The sequence below is a fragment of the Anopheles nili genome, chromosome X (assembly GCF_943737925.1).
Source record: "Anopheles nili chromosome X, idAnoNiliSN_F5_01, whole genome shotgun sequence".
NCBI lineage: Eukaryota > Metazoa > Arthropoda > Insecta > Diptera > Culicidae > Anopheles > Anopheles nili.
In genome coordinates, this window is record NC_071293.1 from 3,892,832 (window position 1) to 3,910,992 (window position 18,161).

At 52.3% G+C, this 18,161-nt stretch overlaps 1 protein-coding gene across 1 annotated transcript in view; it reads left to right on the forward strand.

Moving 5' to 3' along the window:
- The first annotated feature begins 5,683 nt into the window (after positions 1 to 5,683).
- LOC128728816 (disks large 1 tumor suppressor protein) overlaps positions 5,684 to 18,161 on the forward strand; it is a 36,069-nt gene continuing 23,591 nt past the window's right edge. Inside the window, exons 1-4 of the mRNA XM_053822463.1 lie at positions 5,684 to 5,852; positions 10,580 to 10,711; positions 11,945 to 12,066; positions 14,759 to 14,896. Coding sequence (XP_053678438.1) covers positions 5,834 to 5,852; positions 10,580 to 10,711; positions 11,945 to 12,066; positions 14,759 to 14,896 — 411 coding nt within the window. The 5' untranslated portion in view covers positions 5,684 to 5,833. The remainder of the gene's footprint in view (positions 5,853 to 10,579; positions 10,712 to 11,944; positions 12,067 to 14,758; positions 14,897 to 18,161) is intronic.

Below are 18,161 nucleotides of genomic sequence, written 5' to 3' on the forward strand. Positions count from 1 at the left end.
GTTGGCCCAAAAAAGAAAAGCGATTATGAAATGCGCCAAAAATGACTGACGTTCGGCGTTTCGGGGTGGAAAATTGCATCGCTAGGAGAGAGAGAGAGAGAGAGAGGGAAAAAAACAAGCAGCTGCCCGGCAAAACGGACCTGAACGGAGGCTTTTCCGAGCAGCATTTTCTCGCCGGACCCTTTGTGGCTTCCCTTCACCTCCACCGGACAGCTTACGCTGCGCAAAGCTGGCATAATGTGCCCTTTAGGCTGCGTTCGATTGAAACTGAGAGTCTATTTATGCAACACCGCAAACGAAACCCTACGGAATCGAGAGCATCGGCCGGGAAAATGAGAAAATGCGCGGGAGCGTGAGCGGGGCAGAAAGAGAAAAAAAGGCCATTAGCAACACACACACACACACACCAGCCGTTTACCTCGTGATTTTCACATTCATTTCCCTCTCTCTCTCTCTTTCTCTTTCTCTCACCCTCTCTCTCTCTCTCGCACGCGTTTCGTCCTGTTCGTTCTCGCGAAGGACCGCTTGGGGTGAAATAACCAAAAAAAAAGGGAAAATCAGCGCCATTGCGTCGGTGTGAGTGGTTCACACACGTCGTCTCTCTCTCTCTCTCTCTCTCTCTCTCTCTCTCTCTCTCTTTCGCTCTCTCGCTCTTGCCCCTTACCCGTGTGGTCTCGCTCTCACACCCAAGTGCGTGCTGGTAGCGCCGAAAAACGACCGCACAGGAGGGTTTGTGAACGTTCCACCTGCTTCTTCGACAGGACTCGAGCACTTGAACCGCAGCGACGAGCAGCGTGGTCTCGTGATCTCGGCGGTGTTTGAGGTCGTCGTCGTCGTCGTCGTCGTTGTCGTCGTCGAGTTACTGGCAGCTCCTCCTGGCCACCCGCCGTACCGTCGCACCTGCCATCCTTCAGGTCAGGGTCTACGGGATCTGTTGCAGACAGCAGGCACCAAAGAGGTACATGACCCGTGCAATTCCGGTTGGAGGGGTGGTTTGTTTTGTTCAGCTCCGCCAAAAAACCCCCCTCCCGTGCGTGTGAATGTGTGCGTGTGTTTGTGTGAGCTGTGCGTAGTTGCACCGGATGTAGTAGGGTGTTGTGAAACGCGCAAACTGTACCACCAACCTCGTGGTTTGTCGTCCTGGACACCATTTTCGTGAAGATCCTCGCATCGTCCTGCACACCGTTAGCGTTACTTCCCGCGGTTGAAGCTGGCCAACATCGTAACGCTGTTCGTTTCCCAAAACACTTCCGGTCCTCTGTCAGGACATCCGGAGGTCAGATGGAACGAAAAACACCCGTAACGTGCTGTGGGAGCTCAACTCCCCCATCTCAGGTAACCATGGCCCGCGTGGATGAAGTGAACAGAACCGTTACCGGCGTAACGCGAACCACTCGAAACGGTGTTCCAACGGGTCCCGAACGTGTCAATCGAGCCGAACAAAACGAGCCCTTTGTTTCTGTTCAAACAAACAGCTCAGACCCTGCGAAAGGGCGAAAAAACTTCTATCAACAACCAAAAAAACACACGCACACAGACGTACGCACACACATACGCCCACGCGGGCGAAAAAGGATGCCCGCCATTTTCGGGGGGGCCCCCCTTAAAACTCAACCGCACGGCAATCAAACGAGCTCCGAAAATTGAAGCAGCCTTTAGCGTGTGTGTGTGTTTGTGGGTGAGTTTTCGAAAAGGCAGAAATTTTTGGTGTGCAGCAAAAAGGGCGAACAGAGCCTACGCGTGTTGTAATGCGCCTTTAGCCACTATCTCCTGAGGGCACATACGCGCAACGGCCCTTTCGAAAAGGGGGGGGGGGGGGGAAGGGGCAACAAAAAACGGCAATCCAAGCGCGCTTTGAATTCGTTCCCGGCTTCCGCAAAAAAAATAACCTCCCCCAGTGCGTGTGCGGTGAAGTGGCGTTTTTATTTAATTATTTTCCTCTCTCATTCTCTCTCTCTCTCTCGCTCTCTCTCACTCTCGGGTGTTCTGCCCCTCTCTCTATCTCTCTCACACACACACACACCCTCTCTCCCTTCGATCGGTCGAGCTCATTGGGCCACAAACCGAAGAACAATCGATGATTGACTAGCGATCGAACTGAACGTAGCGCCTGAATGTATGCTATCAGCTGTAACGCGTGTGTGTGTCGAAACGAGCGCGCGTGCGTCTGTACATGTGCGTTTGTGTGTGTGTGTGTGTGTGTGTGTGTGTGGGGGTGCGCGCGGTTGTGTGTGCCCTTTCCCTGTCGCACCTGCAGCCCAACCATACCCCAACTCCTCCACGCTATCCCTTTCCGACGGGGCGTTCCGCAATGCAGTTCCAATTGTGCCTTCGACGAGCACACCATGTGCGAGCCAACCACCACCAACGCCCTGCAACTTGGGCACAACCACCAGCACCAGTGGCAGCTATCAAACGGAAGGTTCAATTTTCCTTTTTTCTTTTTTTTTCACCCTACATCCTCCCCCAACGACCGGGCCGGAACCATAGGCCTACTAGGAAAAATAACCACCATTCTCTCTTTCTCTCCGCTACACGTTCTATCTCGCTCTCTCTTTCTCTCTCTCGCACACACTCTCTTTCTCTCTCTCTCTCTCGCTCACGCGCTCCTGTTTCCAACTCTTTCCTCGGATTTGGGTCGTCCCTTCGGTTGTCCCTGGGCACCCTCTCCCACAGCACCCCACCCCCCTCCCCCCCTGTAGGGTTTTGTCCCTCGTCCAGTTCGCTCTCGCGGTTCGTGCGCTCCCCCACGACCCACCGCGGCCCCGTATCCTTGATGGGCGAGCGTGGCGCACACGCTGACGCTCGTAAGGATTCCACCCCCCCTCCCCCTCCCCCACTCCCTCTTCCCCCTGTGCTCGCCCTTGGTGGGAGGACCGTACTCGCGGAGAGGCGTTATTATTTAGTTGGATCTTAGCAACCGAACCAACGCTCCGACATTCGCGCGGTAAGTCTTCCCCGGGCTCGGTTGCGTGTCGGTGTTGTTTCGCTGCTGCGTGGTACGTGCGTGTGCGTGTGTGCGTGAGTGTGTGCATGTGTGCCAACAAATTGCCCCCGGTCCCCCACCGCCCTTAGCAAAAAAAAAAATATACGTCCATACATCATGCGGTTGCTGTGAACGATTGTGAAACATTAACCCGACGCGACGACCTCTGAGAACTCCTCCGGTCCGGTGGAGGACAGGCGCACCTCTACCAACTCTAATCGGCTATCAAATATCCCACGGCAAAGGGGTGGTGGAAAGGGGGAGGGAATCTCCCCCCTCCCCCCTCCCCCGCGGCCCCTGTTCCTGCAGCGAATCGGCGCAGCGGGAGGAAATCCGTTTAAAATCGATTTATGCTGGCATTAACAAAACCCGCTCTCAAACCCCCACCGTTTTTCCTGTGTTCTAAAGATGCCCCACACCCCCTCCCCGCCCTCCGCCAGTGCACTTAAACGCCATATCCCCCCCCGCGCGTTCGCTCGACCCTAAACGGTTTAGTGCGTGTTTGAGTTCGCCGGGCTGAGCAAACCCGAATGAGTCTGTTTTCTTTTGCCCCATAATCCCGCTGGCAGCTTGAGTGTGGAAAAGTCAGAGGAAAGCGGGGAGGGAAGGTGGAAAAGGACAAAACACTCCAATCGATTTCACCCTCTCCCCCCCTGCTCCCACTCACCGAAACGTCTGCAGCCGCTGGCGAAACGAGCGAATATAGATATGTGTTTATATTTATATTCGGTGTCGTATGGGAAGTATTTTTAGTGCCCTTCTGCTGGTGTGTGAGGTGTCCATCTCACCCCTCCGAGGCTTCAGCTGTTCCGCTCTCCACGTGGTCCGCAGGGTTAGATATTTTTTTCGCACCACCAAAACGGCACCATTTTTGCGAGACCCCTTGCGGCTTTCTACCGTGGCGAGGTCCCTGAAGATTGGCGCAGTTGCGTGCAGCGGATGAGCTGCGGCATCTTGAAGAACCGCTGTTCGTTCGTGAGCTTCCTATCCAACTCAGAAATACAAGTCCACCCCAGGGCCACCGTAAATCCCCGCTCAAGACCGGCGCGCGATAGATGAATTATTAAAATTAAAATTCAATGCGAATCGCACCTGCCACCAGGGCACTGCGAACGTCAAGCAGTCGCGTCAGTACGTCAGCAGAAGTTGCCATTCCCGGAGTACGGTTGGTTTGCGACCGGCCGGTGGTTTCTTGCTGACACGTTCGAAATTTTTCGGCTCGCAACCATGTGCAGACGTTCGCGCCGTTTTGTGTCGAGACGCAGCGACCTGAAGCGGCCAGTGCTTCTCACGATGTCTGTTGTTAGAAGTTCTTTTATTTCTGCGAAACGCCCGCGAGTATCAGCGGGTGGAGACCCTCGCGAAAACCCTCGCGAAGCCTTCCCACGTCCATCAGGCGGGCGAAAGACGGTGGTTTTTGGTAGAGCGAAGCAGAAATGATTTTTCCAATCGATAACTTCGAGCCACAAAATAAGATCCGTTTGCCAAGCAACCGCTGTACGCGGCAAATCTGGGGTACGTCCACAAAAAGCACAATGGTGCGCTGGTATGGCCCTTAATTCTCGGAAGCACAAGCGCACCCTTGATGGAGATCATTAAAAGTATGTTTGAGATACGCTGCTCCACAAATCGAGCTGAGCTTGCGATTCTGGGGAATTACTTTGTTGGAAACATTTCAACATTCGGCTCACGCGAGAACGCGCGGTTCCCGACTTGGGACGTCATGGTAGTCACTGGCGGAGTGATCTCGCGGTTCTACGACGTTCTCGCTCGTTCTAGCGGCAGAATCCGGGCAGCAAAAGCAGAAAACATTTCCAATTCCAGCGAGGTCGAGCTAAAAGCAGCTGTCCTCGAGCTAATTCGAGGAACCCCGGTAAGTCGCCACCTCAGCCACCCTAATTCTGGAAGCAAACGATATCAATTAGGTCCAGCGATAGGACCTAACGAGGTTCGATATGTTGGCGACCGGCCATGGGCTCCCACCTTCCCACACCTTTCGCTCCTTCCCTGTTCCGGTTCCGTCTGACATGTGATGTACACCTTGCCGTACCAAGCGAGAGAGACAGAGAGAGATAGAGAGAGTGAGCTGGTAGCTGGCGGACTAGCCGACTTTGGTAGATAGTAGTGGCTGAGAGCGGATGCCCAACCGATGGGCCCCCGGGAGAGCCACGTGCCGGTGAGAGTGAGCACCCTCTGGAGCCCGTTCTTGGCCCCACGCGTGCATCCTGACGAGCCCACGGCTCGAAATCGGAAGCCCTGTGATTTCTCGCTACCTCACAAGACCGAGCGGTGCAGTGACGGCTCGAACACGCAGTCTGGCTGGTGGACAGGTTCAACTGGTGTTGCTTTCGTTCTGGAGCATCCTGGCCTCGCGAATCCTGGCTCCCAAAGATCCACACTAATCGTTCCAACTTCTTGGGGGGCTCCGGGGGGTTGTACGACTTCATTTCAGGGTGCGTGGTTTCAGTGCAGCTGCTAGCAGACGCTAGGGGGCGCAGTGAAACGACCGAGTGGTCAGTGAACCAAACAAAAACAACCACCTCCGTGTTCTCAGAGGCAACTGCACGAGTGACGAATCGAACAAAGCGAACTCCCTTTTGCCAGCGGATGTGAGTGCATTGTGTGTATGTGTACCGTGTTCGCGTGTGTGTGTGTGGCAGCAGAAAAGACTTAAAGGTACTACGGAGGAAAGGCAGACGCGTTCAAGCGACCAGTGCACCCGCGTGGAGGTGAAGTCCGTTACGAGAACCGAGACCTGACCACCGACCGAGTGTAGGCAGGTCCTTTGCAGGATCAGACCAGCCCCCCCTTGGGGCCACCTCGATCGGAACCATCAACCACATCACAATGCCAGTGAAAAAGCAAGGTATGTAATCCACCAGCTCGTCCTGGTGAGCTCTAGTTCTAGTGCTCCACCTGAGCAGTTGTTGTCCGCCATTATCGTGTATTTTCTGTTTGCTTTCATCCTGTGTTTTCGACACGCGACCAAGATACCTGCTCCTTTTGGTTAGCTCACATCCTGGAGCTTATTGTTCCGAATCCGCGGGCGGTCTGGCGAGCCGGAAATTAGATTACATCTGATATGGAAATCAAATCAAGTGTGCCCTCTTCTCCGATCGCCTTCGCCGGTAGAAACCGGGGCCCCGGTTTCGGAAGCGAAACCAGAGGTGGTACACATTGGGAATAGATCAGCAATTTAATTATGCAGCATCCCCGAACCGCAACCGCAAACCGGTCGCAACCACACTCCCTGGTTATTCCGGGAGCTTCCTGCTTGGTTTTGGAGCAGGAGGTGGGCTTTCGTGGTTTTGGTGTAGCTTTTGCGCTCGCTGCTGTAGTTTGCGATTGCTGGGTGGGTGGATTTTCCAACCAACGTGGTGTCCGGTTCTAAGGGCAGAAAGGGACAGAAGAACGATAAAGAAAACAACAACAATAAAACACAAAAAGAGCGCAAAACGAGGCACCGACGTCGGTGTGGAGCGGCTCAATCCCGTTTGCTCACGGAAAATCTGGTCGCGCTGCAGGTCTACGTGTAAGGCTGCGGTGTGTACACATGTACGCGCCACACCGGTAGTCACAGCATGTCGCTTGTGAAGTGTTAGTTAAGCCAGACTGCTCCTGTTATATAATTGCTGCCATCAGCGCTCGTGCGGTGCTTGCCCGCGCTAAGCGGTGTACGGGAAAGGAAAAGGGCTCGTTTTTCTTTTTTTTTGTTGTTGTTGCTGAATACGAGCTGGCATGGGTGGTTTGCGGGTGTGTAGAGCAGCACTGTCTCTGTTCTGCTGCAGGCAGAGGCTACCACTGTGCCTGGTTCTCGGCACAGGTGAGGATTTATGTGAGCAAGTGTACATGGATTGCAACAAGCTTGCAGGGAGCGACATCCACCGACATCAGCGACATCTTCCGGCTGATTCCTCACTGGGCACACAAACACAAGCACATTCCTCCCTCCCTTATCCTCGGCACACACACACACACTCACACACTCACAGCTCTAAACGACCTATCCCTCCCACTCGGGCACACCACTAATGTGTCCATCAGTGTGGTCAACTTTGCAAACACGGGCTTGCGGTGAACTCCTGCGAACTGCTGGTGGCAGTGGAGGTGCCTCGGTGCCTCGGTGCCTCATTTCCGCTCAACACCTTCCTGCTCGCGTGACCTAATTCCCATGGTCCACCCTTACTCTGCCCCGTCGAAAGCCAGCGTCGGAAAGGCTTCAACGAACCCACACCCCAGCCAAACAGCATATGCTGGAAGCCACATCCTGGAGCTCAGGAAGGCGTTCCATTTAGGGGCACCACTGGACGTATCGATGCGTTCGCTCACACCGGCGTTTGTTTCGACCCAACAACCCCCAAAAGAAGCGCACCTATCCGAATACGGAAAGTCGGTGCACGGCCCCGGAAAGAATTTTTGACGGGAGAGGTTATTAAATCAGCGCCACCCACACGAGGTGTTGCTACTGCTGCTTCGGTGATAACGCGTGGTGCTGCGATTAAAGGAACAATGGCGTCCATTGGTCGTTCGACCCTGGTGTTGACACCGAACGTCACCCTTTTCGCCAAGGCTTTCCCGAAGGGTTGTGCACCTGTTTTTCGGCTAACTCGAAGTGCGTGCTTGCTCGGAGCATCGAGACGACAAACCGCAACGAAACAGATAAGCGCAATGGCGTGTTCCGGTGCTGCCAAACGGCTTGTACGGCAAACTTCTAGTAGCTGTCTGGTAGGTGGCTTATCGCGTCGCTGCAGCTATTCACCGGACGTGGAGGAGAAGGTCACAGTAGCGTCCGTGGGGGTTTGTGTGCTCTATTTTTGAACACATACACACCTCTTGATTCGCACAGCCATTACGAAACACATTCCGCGGTGTCTGGCACCGGTACCAGCCGAGGACCTGGTCTCAGGCCCGGCTGAGGTGCTACGACAAGTGCGCATATCATTGCAGGAATGTCTTGCTTTTTTTCTTCTTTTGAATGTTTGTTTGTACGAACGAGAGATAGTTCTGCAGCTTCGAGCCTGCAGGGCGTCACGGTGGGTCTAGGGAGTCACCGAGGTACGCTGGATTCGAAACGTCCGCATGCGAGTCAGCCCAACAAGTGTGACGTTAGCGTTGCATCTCGCTTCATCGCTCGCTGGGTCATGTAGAAGTGGACTTTAAATAGACGAAAGCAAGCGAAAACGAGAGGAACAATCCCCCCCCTGGTGGTTCGCCTCAGTTGGCAGCCATCACCGGAAACGGCGTAAACCGGCTACCGTGAACGAGGTACTTGCTCAACGAGGTTCTCGTCCTCTTGTGAGCCCATTGTTCGTTGCCATCAAACGAGCACTTGCAGGACGCCAAACCCCGATCCTCCATAGCGTGCTGCTCGATGGGCTGGGAAGGATATCAAACGAATGCACCTTCGAACGGTACGCCGGCCTTCAATGTCCATCCGATATCCGGTACTGAGCATCAACGCTGACAGTGGCAGAATTCGCACACACATCGCAGGAACCACTCGGGGGATGCAATCAACGCGCAACCATCTGCGTCGGTGTTGATCCTTCCACCCGATACCGTAGCGGGTACGCTTCGATTGTACTTCACCGGTTGGGAAGCTGAAAAGTTGTCACGTTTCACCGGCTCGCAGCCCATTTCCTAACCTTGCTTTATAGGGCGCAGGAGGGACCGAGCCTGCAACCTGACGCATGTGGAGGTGAGCATGTACTGGCGATGAAAGTTCTGCATCCGTTCAATCTGTCCGTTCCTTCCCACGGGACGCATACGGCACTACGAGCGCTTCGACGCGTTCTATCACATCGAGCGCGACTATCCTCGGGCTGCTATTCTGAGGTAGGGTACGTCCATGACGCGGGAGGTTCTAATTTTAAGTCCGTCAGTAAACTAGACCACGCTTCCGACAAGGTTAATTTCCTAGCGAAACATTGATGCTATCGATTTGCAATGTAACGCGATGTCGAGCTGTTGTTGGGGAGTTACAGCAACATTCACTTAGCACGTTGGTGTGAGGTGGTGGCCTTGCCTGTGGCCATCCAAACACATGGTGCCAGAAGCGCGAAGGAGAGAATAGGGGTTTCCTGTCTCGGAGTAATTTCTTTCCCACAAAAAAATAAATAAACCAAACCGAAATGACGCACCTTTAGGAGGGGGTTTTATAAGGTCGTGTGTGGTATCAAAACACCATCCACATAGATCAGCCCTGTCGACGAGTTAATACACCGTGTGCTTGTGCTGCACACGCAAACCAGCGCCCCCTAGTGGCTCACTAAAGCAAGCTGCCGGTAGGCGTTTAGTCGGATTTGTGTATTCCAGATGTTCCGCCGCGTTCCTACGCCGTCATCGTAAAACTCTTGCCGGCCACAGCAACGAGCGGATATCCTGTTTGTACAGGGTCGATCGATAATCGCCTCCCCCGACCCTCTTTTTGTGGGGGCGTTATTTTACGACTAATCGCGTACGTTACGCTGGCCGCCGAAAACTCTCTCGTACACCGCAGGATTGCTGGGGTTGTCCTATTTTGTCACGCTACGTGTTGCTTTTCGGGTTGGAAGGATCGAACCTTGCTTGAGGTAGCAAAAAAAAGAAGGAGAAGTAGGAAAAACCGCTGCACTACTACCGGCTCTGCCACCTCAGTGTTCCACCTTTAGCGTGGGTGGTGAGAACCCCTTGTCAGAGTGGTACCTAATACACATCACCGCTATCAGACAACCGAGCGTTGAGCAAGGCCTGGTGGTGTACCGAACCTTAAACTTGGCTGCCGTTTAAAAATAGCTTTTTTCGTGTCTCTATTCTCTCTCACTCGAGCTAGTGCAGCTAAAATAGCTAAAACAGCTCTCGCATTCTCTGCTTTTCCTGTATGTCTTTCTCTCACTTTCGCTACCTGATTTGCATTCGCAATTTATTTTACGTAAATGAAATGACCGTATCTGCGAGTAATCATAGCGCCACAAACCGTTTTAGCCGACGTTACTGAATGACGTCTGAGTTAGTTGATTTCTCTTGCGCTGTGCTTCACCTCAGGGTCCATTTCCTCAGGGGGCACTTTCTTCGACTCCAAGGCTCACGTTCTCAACTCCAACATGCTGCTTCTTTTATAGCAAATATTGTCGATACCAAGCGGTACGTCAGTTAGACGAGCTGCTTAGGTAAGCCTAGAACATGACCACCATTAAGGAAAGCCCCATAAAAACGCGAGGTCCCACTTCCACGGCACGCAGGGCTCGTGAACGTACGTGCCACTTGCTGGGAGCGAACAAGAAAAGAACCTGAACTGAAAAAAAAACTCCGATAAAGTTACGAACCGCAGCTCGCACCAAACCGACCGGCCTTGGCTAGAACCGTGCGCTGGTCCCCGGGCACCAAAATAGAACCCGAAAAGCATACCGCCCGACATTGAGCGAATATGAGTTATGACAGGTTGGCTCCGATGCACGATTTGCGTGTTAATTGAGAGTTGTTTTTCCCATTTTGTTGCTGTATTTGGTGGTTCAGTTCGTCGAAGTTGTTGTTGCGCCACAAACCTGCCGATATCGGTGGTGCACTTTATCTCGCTCTTGCTCATTCGTTTTTCTTTCGAATTTTCATCCACAGAAGCACACCGGGCGCTCGAGCTGCTGGAGGACTACCATTCCCGCCTGTCGACCCCGCAGGACCGCGCCCTACGCAGTGCCATCGAGCGGGTCATCCGGATATTCAAATCGCGCCTCTTCCAGGCCCTGCTCGGTACGTGTTTCGGGGGCTGCCTACCTTTCGGGCGGCGACGTCAACGCACCGCAAGGTTTTGGAGCAGCCGGAGCGTGTGGTTTCGGATGCGACTGACGAAAACATGCCGCTATAATGGCGATTTCTGCTTCGCCAGGCGAAAGCGGCTTGCCACCACTCGGAAGTGGGTAGAAAAGGGTGGTGTGGGATGAGGAGTTGGGCGGGGAGGGGGGGGGGGGCAAAAAGGGGGGGCTATTTATAGCACACAATTAGCAAGATGAAGCTTATGCAAGCGCGACCATCGCCCACCGTCCACTGCTGGTTGCAAAACCGCTCGATATAACGAATGGCAGCGTACGCGGGGATAGCAAGGACCAGCAGGAGTAGTTGTCCAACACAAGCATAGCTCCATACCTCCTCCTCCTCTCCACGCTCCTTCTCCGATGGATCGAAATGGGCTCGCGAAAATGGCGTAAAGGGCGGAAATTGGGCAGCCGCTGTCGGTTTGCCGCAGTTTCATCCAGATTCCCCACGCCGGTGGTTTCGTTTGCGTCATTAAAAATAGCCCGGAATGTGAGCTCCGATCCTCCGATCGCGCCCCTACCCTCCTCCACCGCACCACCGCATTGTGCCTTATCGCTGGTGGGGCGTCTTTTTCGAAAGAGAAAATCTCGGCTGTTTTTTTTTTCCAGCGGTGGCTTCCCAGCTTCTCGATGATTCTTCACTCTCGAAAGCGGAATGGAATAAGACGTAACGGAAAATGGGGAGAGAGAAAAAAAATCGAGAAGAAAGGAGCAACATTACCATGCTTTTCCGACGGCCTGAAAGGGGTGGGATGGTGTTCCGCGAAGAAGACGCGCTCTCGGAAACGTCGTCAGTCGTTCGGCGGTTTCCGATCGATTTCGGTGTCCATGCTGTCAGTTTTTGCCGTTTTCCCAGCCCATACCGGCTGCGGTGTCCTAGATTTGACACCCCTGCCACCGGCTAACCCCCAACCGTAGCCTGGATGACAAAGTGGCGTCCAAGAGCATGATTAGAATTTTTGGTCTAGAATTTTATGACATTCCCAGGGTGGGATGAGCCTTCGCAAACTAGCACCACTCCCGGCCATGGACGCCGATCTGTCTGTGTGGGTAGGTGGGATTGGTGGGGGGGGGTGGAAGGGAGGGGGGGGGGGGGGTTGCCCAACGCCACGACTCTTCACGCCCTCCGAGACTGGCGCCATTTAATTCGCGTCTCTTCCTCTTTCTGCAGACATCCAGGAGTTCTACGAGCTGACGTTGCTGGACGAGTCGAAAACGGTACAGCAGAAGACGGCAGAAACGCTGCTGATTGCGAGCAAATGGGAGCAGGATAATGCCATCAAAGCGAATGAGGTAAGTGCCGGTGGGGTTCGGGTGTAGCTCCACAACCACCCTCCCACACTCCTGACGCTTCGTTCGCCGTGGTGAAATCTGATCCAACGGCTTCGAGCCGCGAGCCAACATGACCGTTTTGCATGCCCCTTCGTTCATTCGCCGTTGGTGTTGATGGATGCTCAACACATACGATGTTCTGCCCCGGCACGTGGAGGCTGACGGGCGTATCTTTTTTTCTTCTTCATCTTCTTCTTCTTCTTCTTCTTCTTCGTTCCTTAATCAAAAAGCAAACATCCAACAAAAATCTCCCCACCGGCTGTAAGCAACAAAAAAAAACCCGGAGCAATTGTTATAAAATTAGAATTTGGCCCCGGGACGAACGCAACCCTACATGGGGCAACCCCCCTTTCCGTTGCGTATCTACTCCCCCCCCCCCCTTACATCGTGTGTCTCGCCACTAGAGGGCGCTCGCGTCACGAAGGAACAGCACCGGTGCGAAATCACAGCACCGGTCATTAGTTGGGAGCTGCCTCGAGCAAATTAATAACACACCCCTACAACCGCTCAAGAAGCGTTCCTGTTCGTCTCCACACCACAGAGCAACAGCTACAAAAACACCTCGCTCGCCAAACTTCTGCACCGTCCGGGAGTCTGTGGGAGGTGATTTTATAGCATCCCACCGGCAGGAAGGTGCCGGGCGATTCGTTGCAAATCGGCGTGAAATATGAGCACATTTGGCCGACCCGCGGCTTCTGTGGGGTGAGGGTGAGTTTCGGGTTTTAATAGCTGCTTGCGATGTTCGAGGGCATGGGTGATGACGGATGGTTAGACGAGAGCGCTCGGATCCCTTACCCTACGAGACGCGAATCGTAAACATCTCACATCTACCCACTGCTAAAGGCTCGAGCGCGGTGCCATTGCGGATGGGGATAGAGATATGACCGACAACGGAGACTCGGATTAGTGCTGCATCTTCAATATCTCACTCTCTAGCCTATTCGCGCTCTCACTCAGCGCTAAGTAGGTGTCAGTGGAGGTTCAGTTCTGGGGCAGTTTACGATCTCGGAGGTCGGGAAGTATCACACCGATTCGTCGTACCGGCATCCAACACCTGCTTCATCCGACGTTCACGGCTCTTCTCTCGCTTAGCCTGCGCTGATGCGTTCAGTGTTCCGATTACCAGACAAACGGGCAAACAAGAGGGAAATTTTGAACACCTTTTCGGTGAGATGGTGATCCCCACTTGCTCTCGAACGATCGAGTTAACCGCTCTTGCAATGTCTCCCGCAGCTCTCTCGCTCTCTCAATCTCCCTCACGATCTCTCTCTCTCTCTTTTGCTCTGGTTCGTGTGCTATCACACGCGCGCTTTCCCAGCCTCCCATCCTTGCTGACTTTTCCCGCCAGATCCACCGATCGTCTGTAGCGTCCCGGGACACACTTTGGGGCGCCCTCTGGTGGCGGCGCAAAGTCGCCACGACTGTGACTCTCCGCGCTCCACTCTGTGCGGACACGGGACTAGTTGAGATTGATTTGTTTGGGACCGCGGACGCGTGTGTAGTCGGATTTGTTGTTTTTTTTTTATTTGTTCTATTGCTTACATTTTTTGCCGTTGTTTCCCGCCGTTGTTCTGTTCGTCCTGGGTGGGTTTTATAGGGAGCGCCCTTTTTCAATGCGCTGGCCGGTCGTGCACTTCTTCGTTCACTTGACTTGGGATTGATTCACTCGTCCATCACATTGTCTTGAAAGTACATTGTTACACTATGGCGTAACGTTCAATCACGACGGTATCCCACACCCGATTTGAGACGTTGTTCCCAAACCGTAGTGTAACAGAGTCCGTTGTACGGTGCAGGAGTGTGATCGCTAGAAGTGGCTGCTTTGTAGACCGTAGAACTCCCACCAGAGCTCGGCTTCTTCGTGCGAAGGACGATGATCCACAGTGTCACGTCCTCGACCAGAGGTCCAAGTTTATCTGTACCTCTGACCCTAAGCTGGGTTATTTTTGAAAGCCCATAAAATCCCACGCGACAGCTTGGATTGACACGACCACGTGGTCATGCTCCATAAACGCGCTCGAGTGTCCGCGAAATTCCAGAGCACCCAGTTGCTATACGGTTTGCAGGATGGGAAGTGACGCTCAGGCCATAGTCTTCTAGGGGAATATTCGGAAGCTTCTTCTGACAATTACCCAGATTCCCCAATTGTGCGTAACTTCAATCAACTCTGCGTTTTCTCCCATTAAGTACAGCTACATCCAGAACACTACGTGTAGTCCAAAATACTCCTCAGGAGCTTTCTGTGTAGTTATATTGTGATGTGCACGGTTTGGCTTGGTTCAGTGGCAGTATAAGAGTGTGTCGATCGGAATCAGGGCATGAAAGCGGTGTAAAGTGGCATTTGAATCGATCGTACGGTTAGCGATGCCAATATGATCGATTGGGTCTCGATCGTCCGCCATTCGCGGCACCGGATATCGTCGTACGTGTCGCCCAGACGCCGTACAGATAAACCGAGTGATCGCTATACAGTCTGTACCGATTCTATCCCGCTTCCGCATCATGCCGCCAAATCGAAAGTGAGTGTACGTACTCTCGTTCCACGGTCGACGGTCTAGGTCTAACTGAGATCTAGATATATTTAAAAAAAAAAGAAAAATGTGAATTAAGCTCATTTCTAATTGATTTTCGTTCTCACTTCGCTCTTCCACAGGCTAACCGCATCAAGCAACAGGAACAGGAGCAGCAGCAACAGCTGCAGCAGCAAGCACCACCGCAACTTCAACTCCAACAGGACGTGGACAAGCAGGCGATCAGCGAATTGCCCTCGCCGAGGTTGACCACAACCAAAGTGAGTCGTTAGAGCCCGCTCCCCCATTTACGTGCATGCTCGTTTCTTGTAATGCGTTTTGCTGTCGCTAGATCGAGGGGTGTTGTGACCCCTTGCGAGTGTTTCTTCATCATTCTTTACTTTCGTTGTTTTTTGGACCACAAAAATTTGGTTTTTTTTTTGGTCATAGACCATTTTAGGCTTTCGTGTCAAATCGTACTGTTATGATTTTTAGTGTCGTAGCAAAGCTCAACACCTTATGGTATTTTTCATAGCAATTTCTAGTGTAGTACGTTTAAGTTTTCTATGTAAAATGGCCGCCCACGCGTCAGCGATTGTAGTATACCATACACACTTAGAATGTTTCGGTAGGGTTTTTTCGTTACCTAAAGACAACTATTTTCCTACTAATGTCTGTAAAAAGAAAGAAAATCATAGGAAAGCGATAGCACTGCACAAAGAGGCAGCGTTCAAAAAGCCTGCAGGCGCCCAGGTTCGATCAGCTCAGGTCCAGGATCAGCGCCAAACATTAGTACCAATTGTCAGCCCTGTTAGTAATAGCCCTAGGCTTCCATTCGCCATTCGCTTTATTAAACCGCATTTACCCTTTCCACAACGTTAGCATGTGTTTGTGCCTTACCTTTTCGTATGTGTTGTACGTTTTTGTACGTGTGATTGTGTGTGCGTGTGTGGTTATGATTTATTACTTCATCCCCCCCCCCCCATGCTGGCGATGAAAACTGCCCCAACAATAAAACAAAAAAGAAACCCTACTCCCTGACTTGCGATAACCAGCTTTGCCACGTAAGTACACGTTCTCCACCTGCGAATAGCGAAGAATGCTAGTGAACGGCTTCCAGATGTGCCGGCATGGGGTTCAATCGTTTCGACCTGAGTCCGAGCGGCATTTCCACCCCCTGCAAATGGAATTTTCCGGCTCGAAACGCCAGTACGCTCGCCTCCTTCAGCTCGAACCTGGTGCACGTGAGCCTGCTTCCCTTATTCGGGTGTGAATAGTATGTCAACAATTTTCTTCGCGATCTCGCACTCACCACCTTTCTGCAAGCAGGCAGGCAGCCTCAGCAACCTGCCCGCATGCCACGAACGGGGGCAGAATAATTCGAAGAAATTACTTTCCCCGGCACCCTGCCAGGTAGGGTGCTTTGGTGGGTTTGGGGAGAGATAAAAATATATATATAATCCATCATCAAACGTGCACGAAGGGTGCAGAACAGTAGCAGAGCGAGCGAACGATAGAAAAAAAAAACTTGAACCAAACGAAACGGAACGCGCTTGGGGCCGGAAAGAAAACAAAAGCTGCTCAAAGAATGTTTCGATTTAGAAATTACAGCGATCCGGAGGGGAAGGTCAAACGGAAGGTATACGGGATGGGTGGAGGGGGCAGGAAAAACGGTGTTGAGGCGCCACTTTACACACACACACACGCACACAGCCAGCAGCGAGTAAAAAACTCGAGCAGTGGCGTGTGAACAACAATAAAGACGCCAAAAATAACACAATCAAAAAGGAGTGAAAAACAAGCTTCATCGCTGCTAATCAAATATAAACCATTCGCAGCCCACGCGTGGGGGTGTATTTTGCTGGTAGGGGGTGAAATATGAACGAGAGAGAGAGAGAGAGAGAGCGAGAGGGAAAGTACATAAGAGGGTGAAAGGTGAGCGAAGGTGGGAAAACGCCCCAGCACGGCCCGCAGAACGAGTGTATCATAATGATAAATTTTTCCTGCTCGCGTTGATAAGTGAGGGTTGCTTTCTTCAACCATTTCATACGCGGCGCGAGGTTTTTTTTCTTACTTCCATTTCTTTCTCTGCTCCCTTATAGTGTTTCCCGCTCGCTCGTTCGGTTTGTTTTACATTAGTCACTGCTTTTTCGGTCACTTGTGGGGTTTCTTCTGCCACTTACTTCTGCTTAGCTACAAGTTTCTAATTCTTTCACGAGCCTATTGCTGCTCGGATACTTTCCACACCAGCCCGATCGCAGCTGCCATTCCGATGGATGCGTTTTTATTGTTTGTTTGGCCCCGGTTTGGCCGCCAGTTTCCCGGGTGTGCCCAGCTCGTCAGCATTTCTCGCTGAAGTCGGATATCTTCCTATCCTTCAGCTTCTGCTCTTGCAAACGCGCAGGCTGATGCGCGCATTATTCAACGGTCCTTTGTGCCACATTTGTGCACGGAATGTTGGCAGACTTGGTTCATTTGGGTTTTTTGTTCTTTAAAAAAATCCCCCCGCACTCGGGTCCTTCCCAACCCTTGCTGCCCCACCAATAGGCCAACTTCCTTTGCACAGCACGTATGAAGGCTTATGTGTCTATTTTTTACGACGTTTTTCGTGCAATTTTAATACCAACCTACAGACCACCATCGGCGGGTGGAAAGCGAATTTTACGACGCTGCAACACGCGGCCAAGCAGGCCAAGTTGGGGATTGAACCACCAACACGATGCGCTTCGGTACGGGTCAGAATTGTTTACCAGAGTTGTCTGAAAAAAAAATCGCACGAGTACACAAATCCACACGCTCGCTGAACGGAAATGCTTCATCTGGCGGTACCGCGCCCATCCGTTGGTTCGATTTGAGTCCCACCCAAGCCGAGAAAACGCCGTGTGGGTTCTACAGCTGCCGGTGAAATTGAACACCAACACGGGCCGTGTCCGGCTGGGATGATGGGATTGTTTCATGAGTCCAGACCAGACGATGCTGACGTGACGATGATTTAATATGCTACCGGCTTACATACGTGTCCGAAACGTGCCGTGGGGCTAAATCCAATCGGGTATTCCAGAGATGGCCACTCTGGCTTTATCGGGAAGTTTGCCAGAATGAAGGAGAGTGTTATCACCACCTCAGTGGATCGTCCAAAAAAGGCATGTACACTTTTTCTAGGTCACTTTCTACCTCACCGACGAAAGCGACAGGGTTTTCGTGGCACCGTCGCATTTGATAGTGTGTTTGCGGGCGACTTTAAAAGAATTAGGCCAAGAATCTTTAAAAATAGACTCGTGAAATCTACACGCCACTCCGTCTGCGAGAAGAGAAATATAATAGCACTAGTGGTGGTATTAGTAGTTGTAGTTAGTATCCCGAACTGTCACACAATAGCTGGTAGATGAATGACGTTCACCTTCACGACGCGTTCTCGTCTGCTAGTTTTTCGAGAACCCTGACAGGTTTACAGGCGCATACAAATAGCTCGCTGTCATACGTTGATTTTGAGCGCAAATGTTCACGATGGATACTTAAATGAAATGGAGCATTCAATGTTAGGAA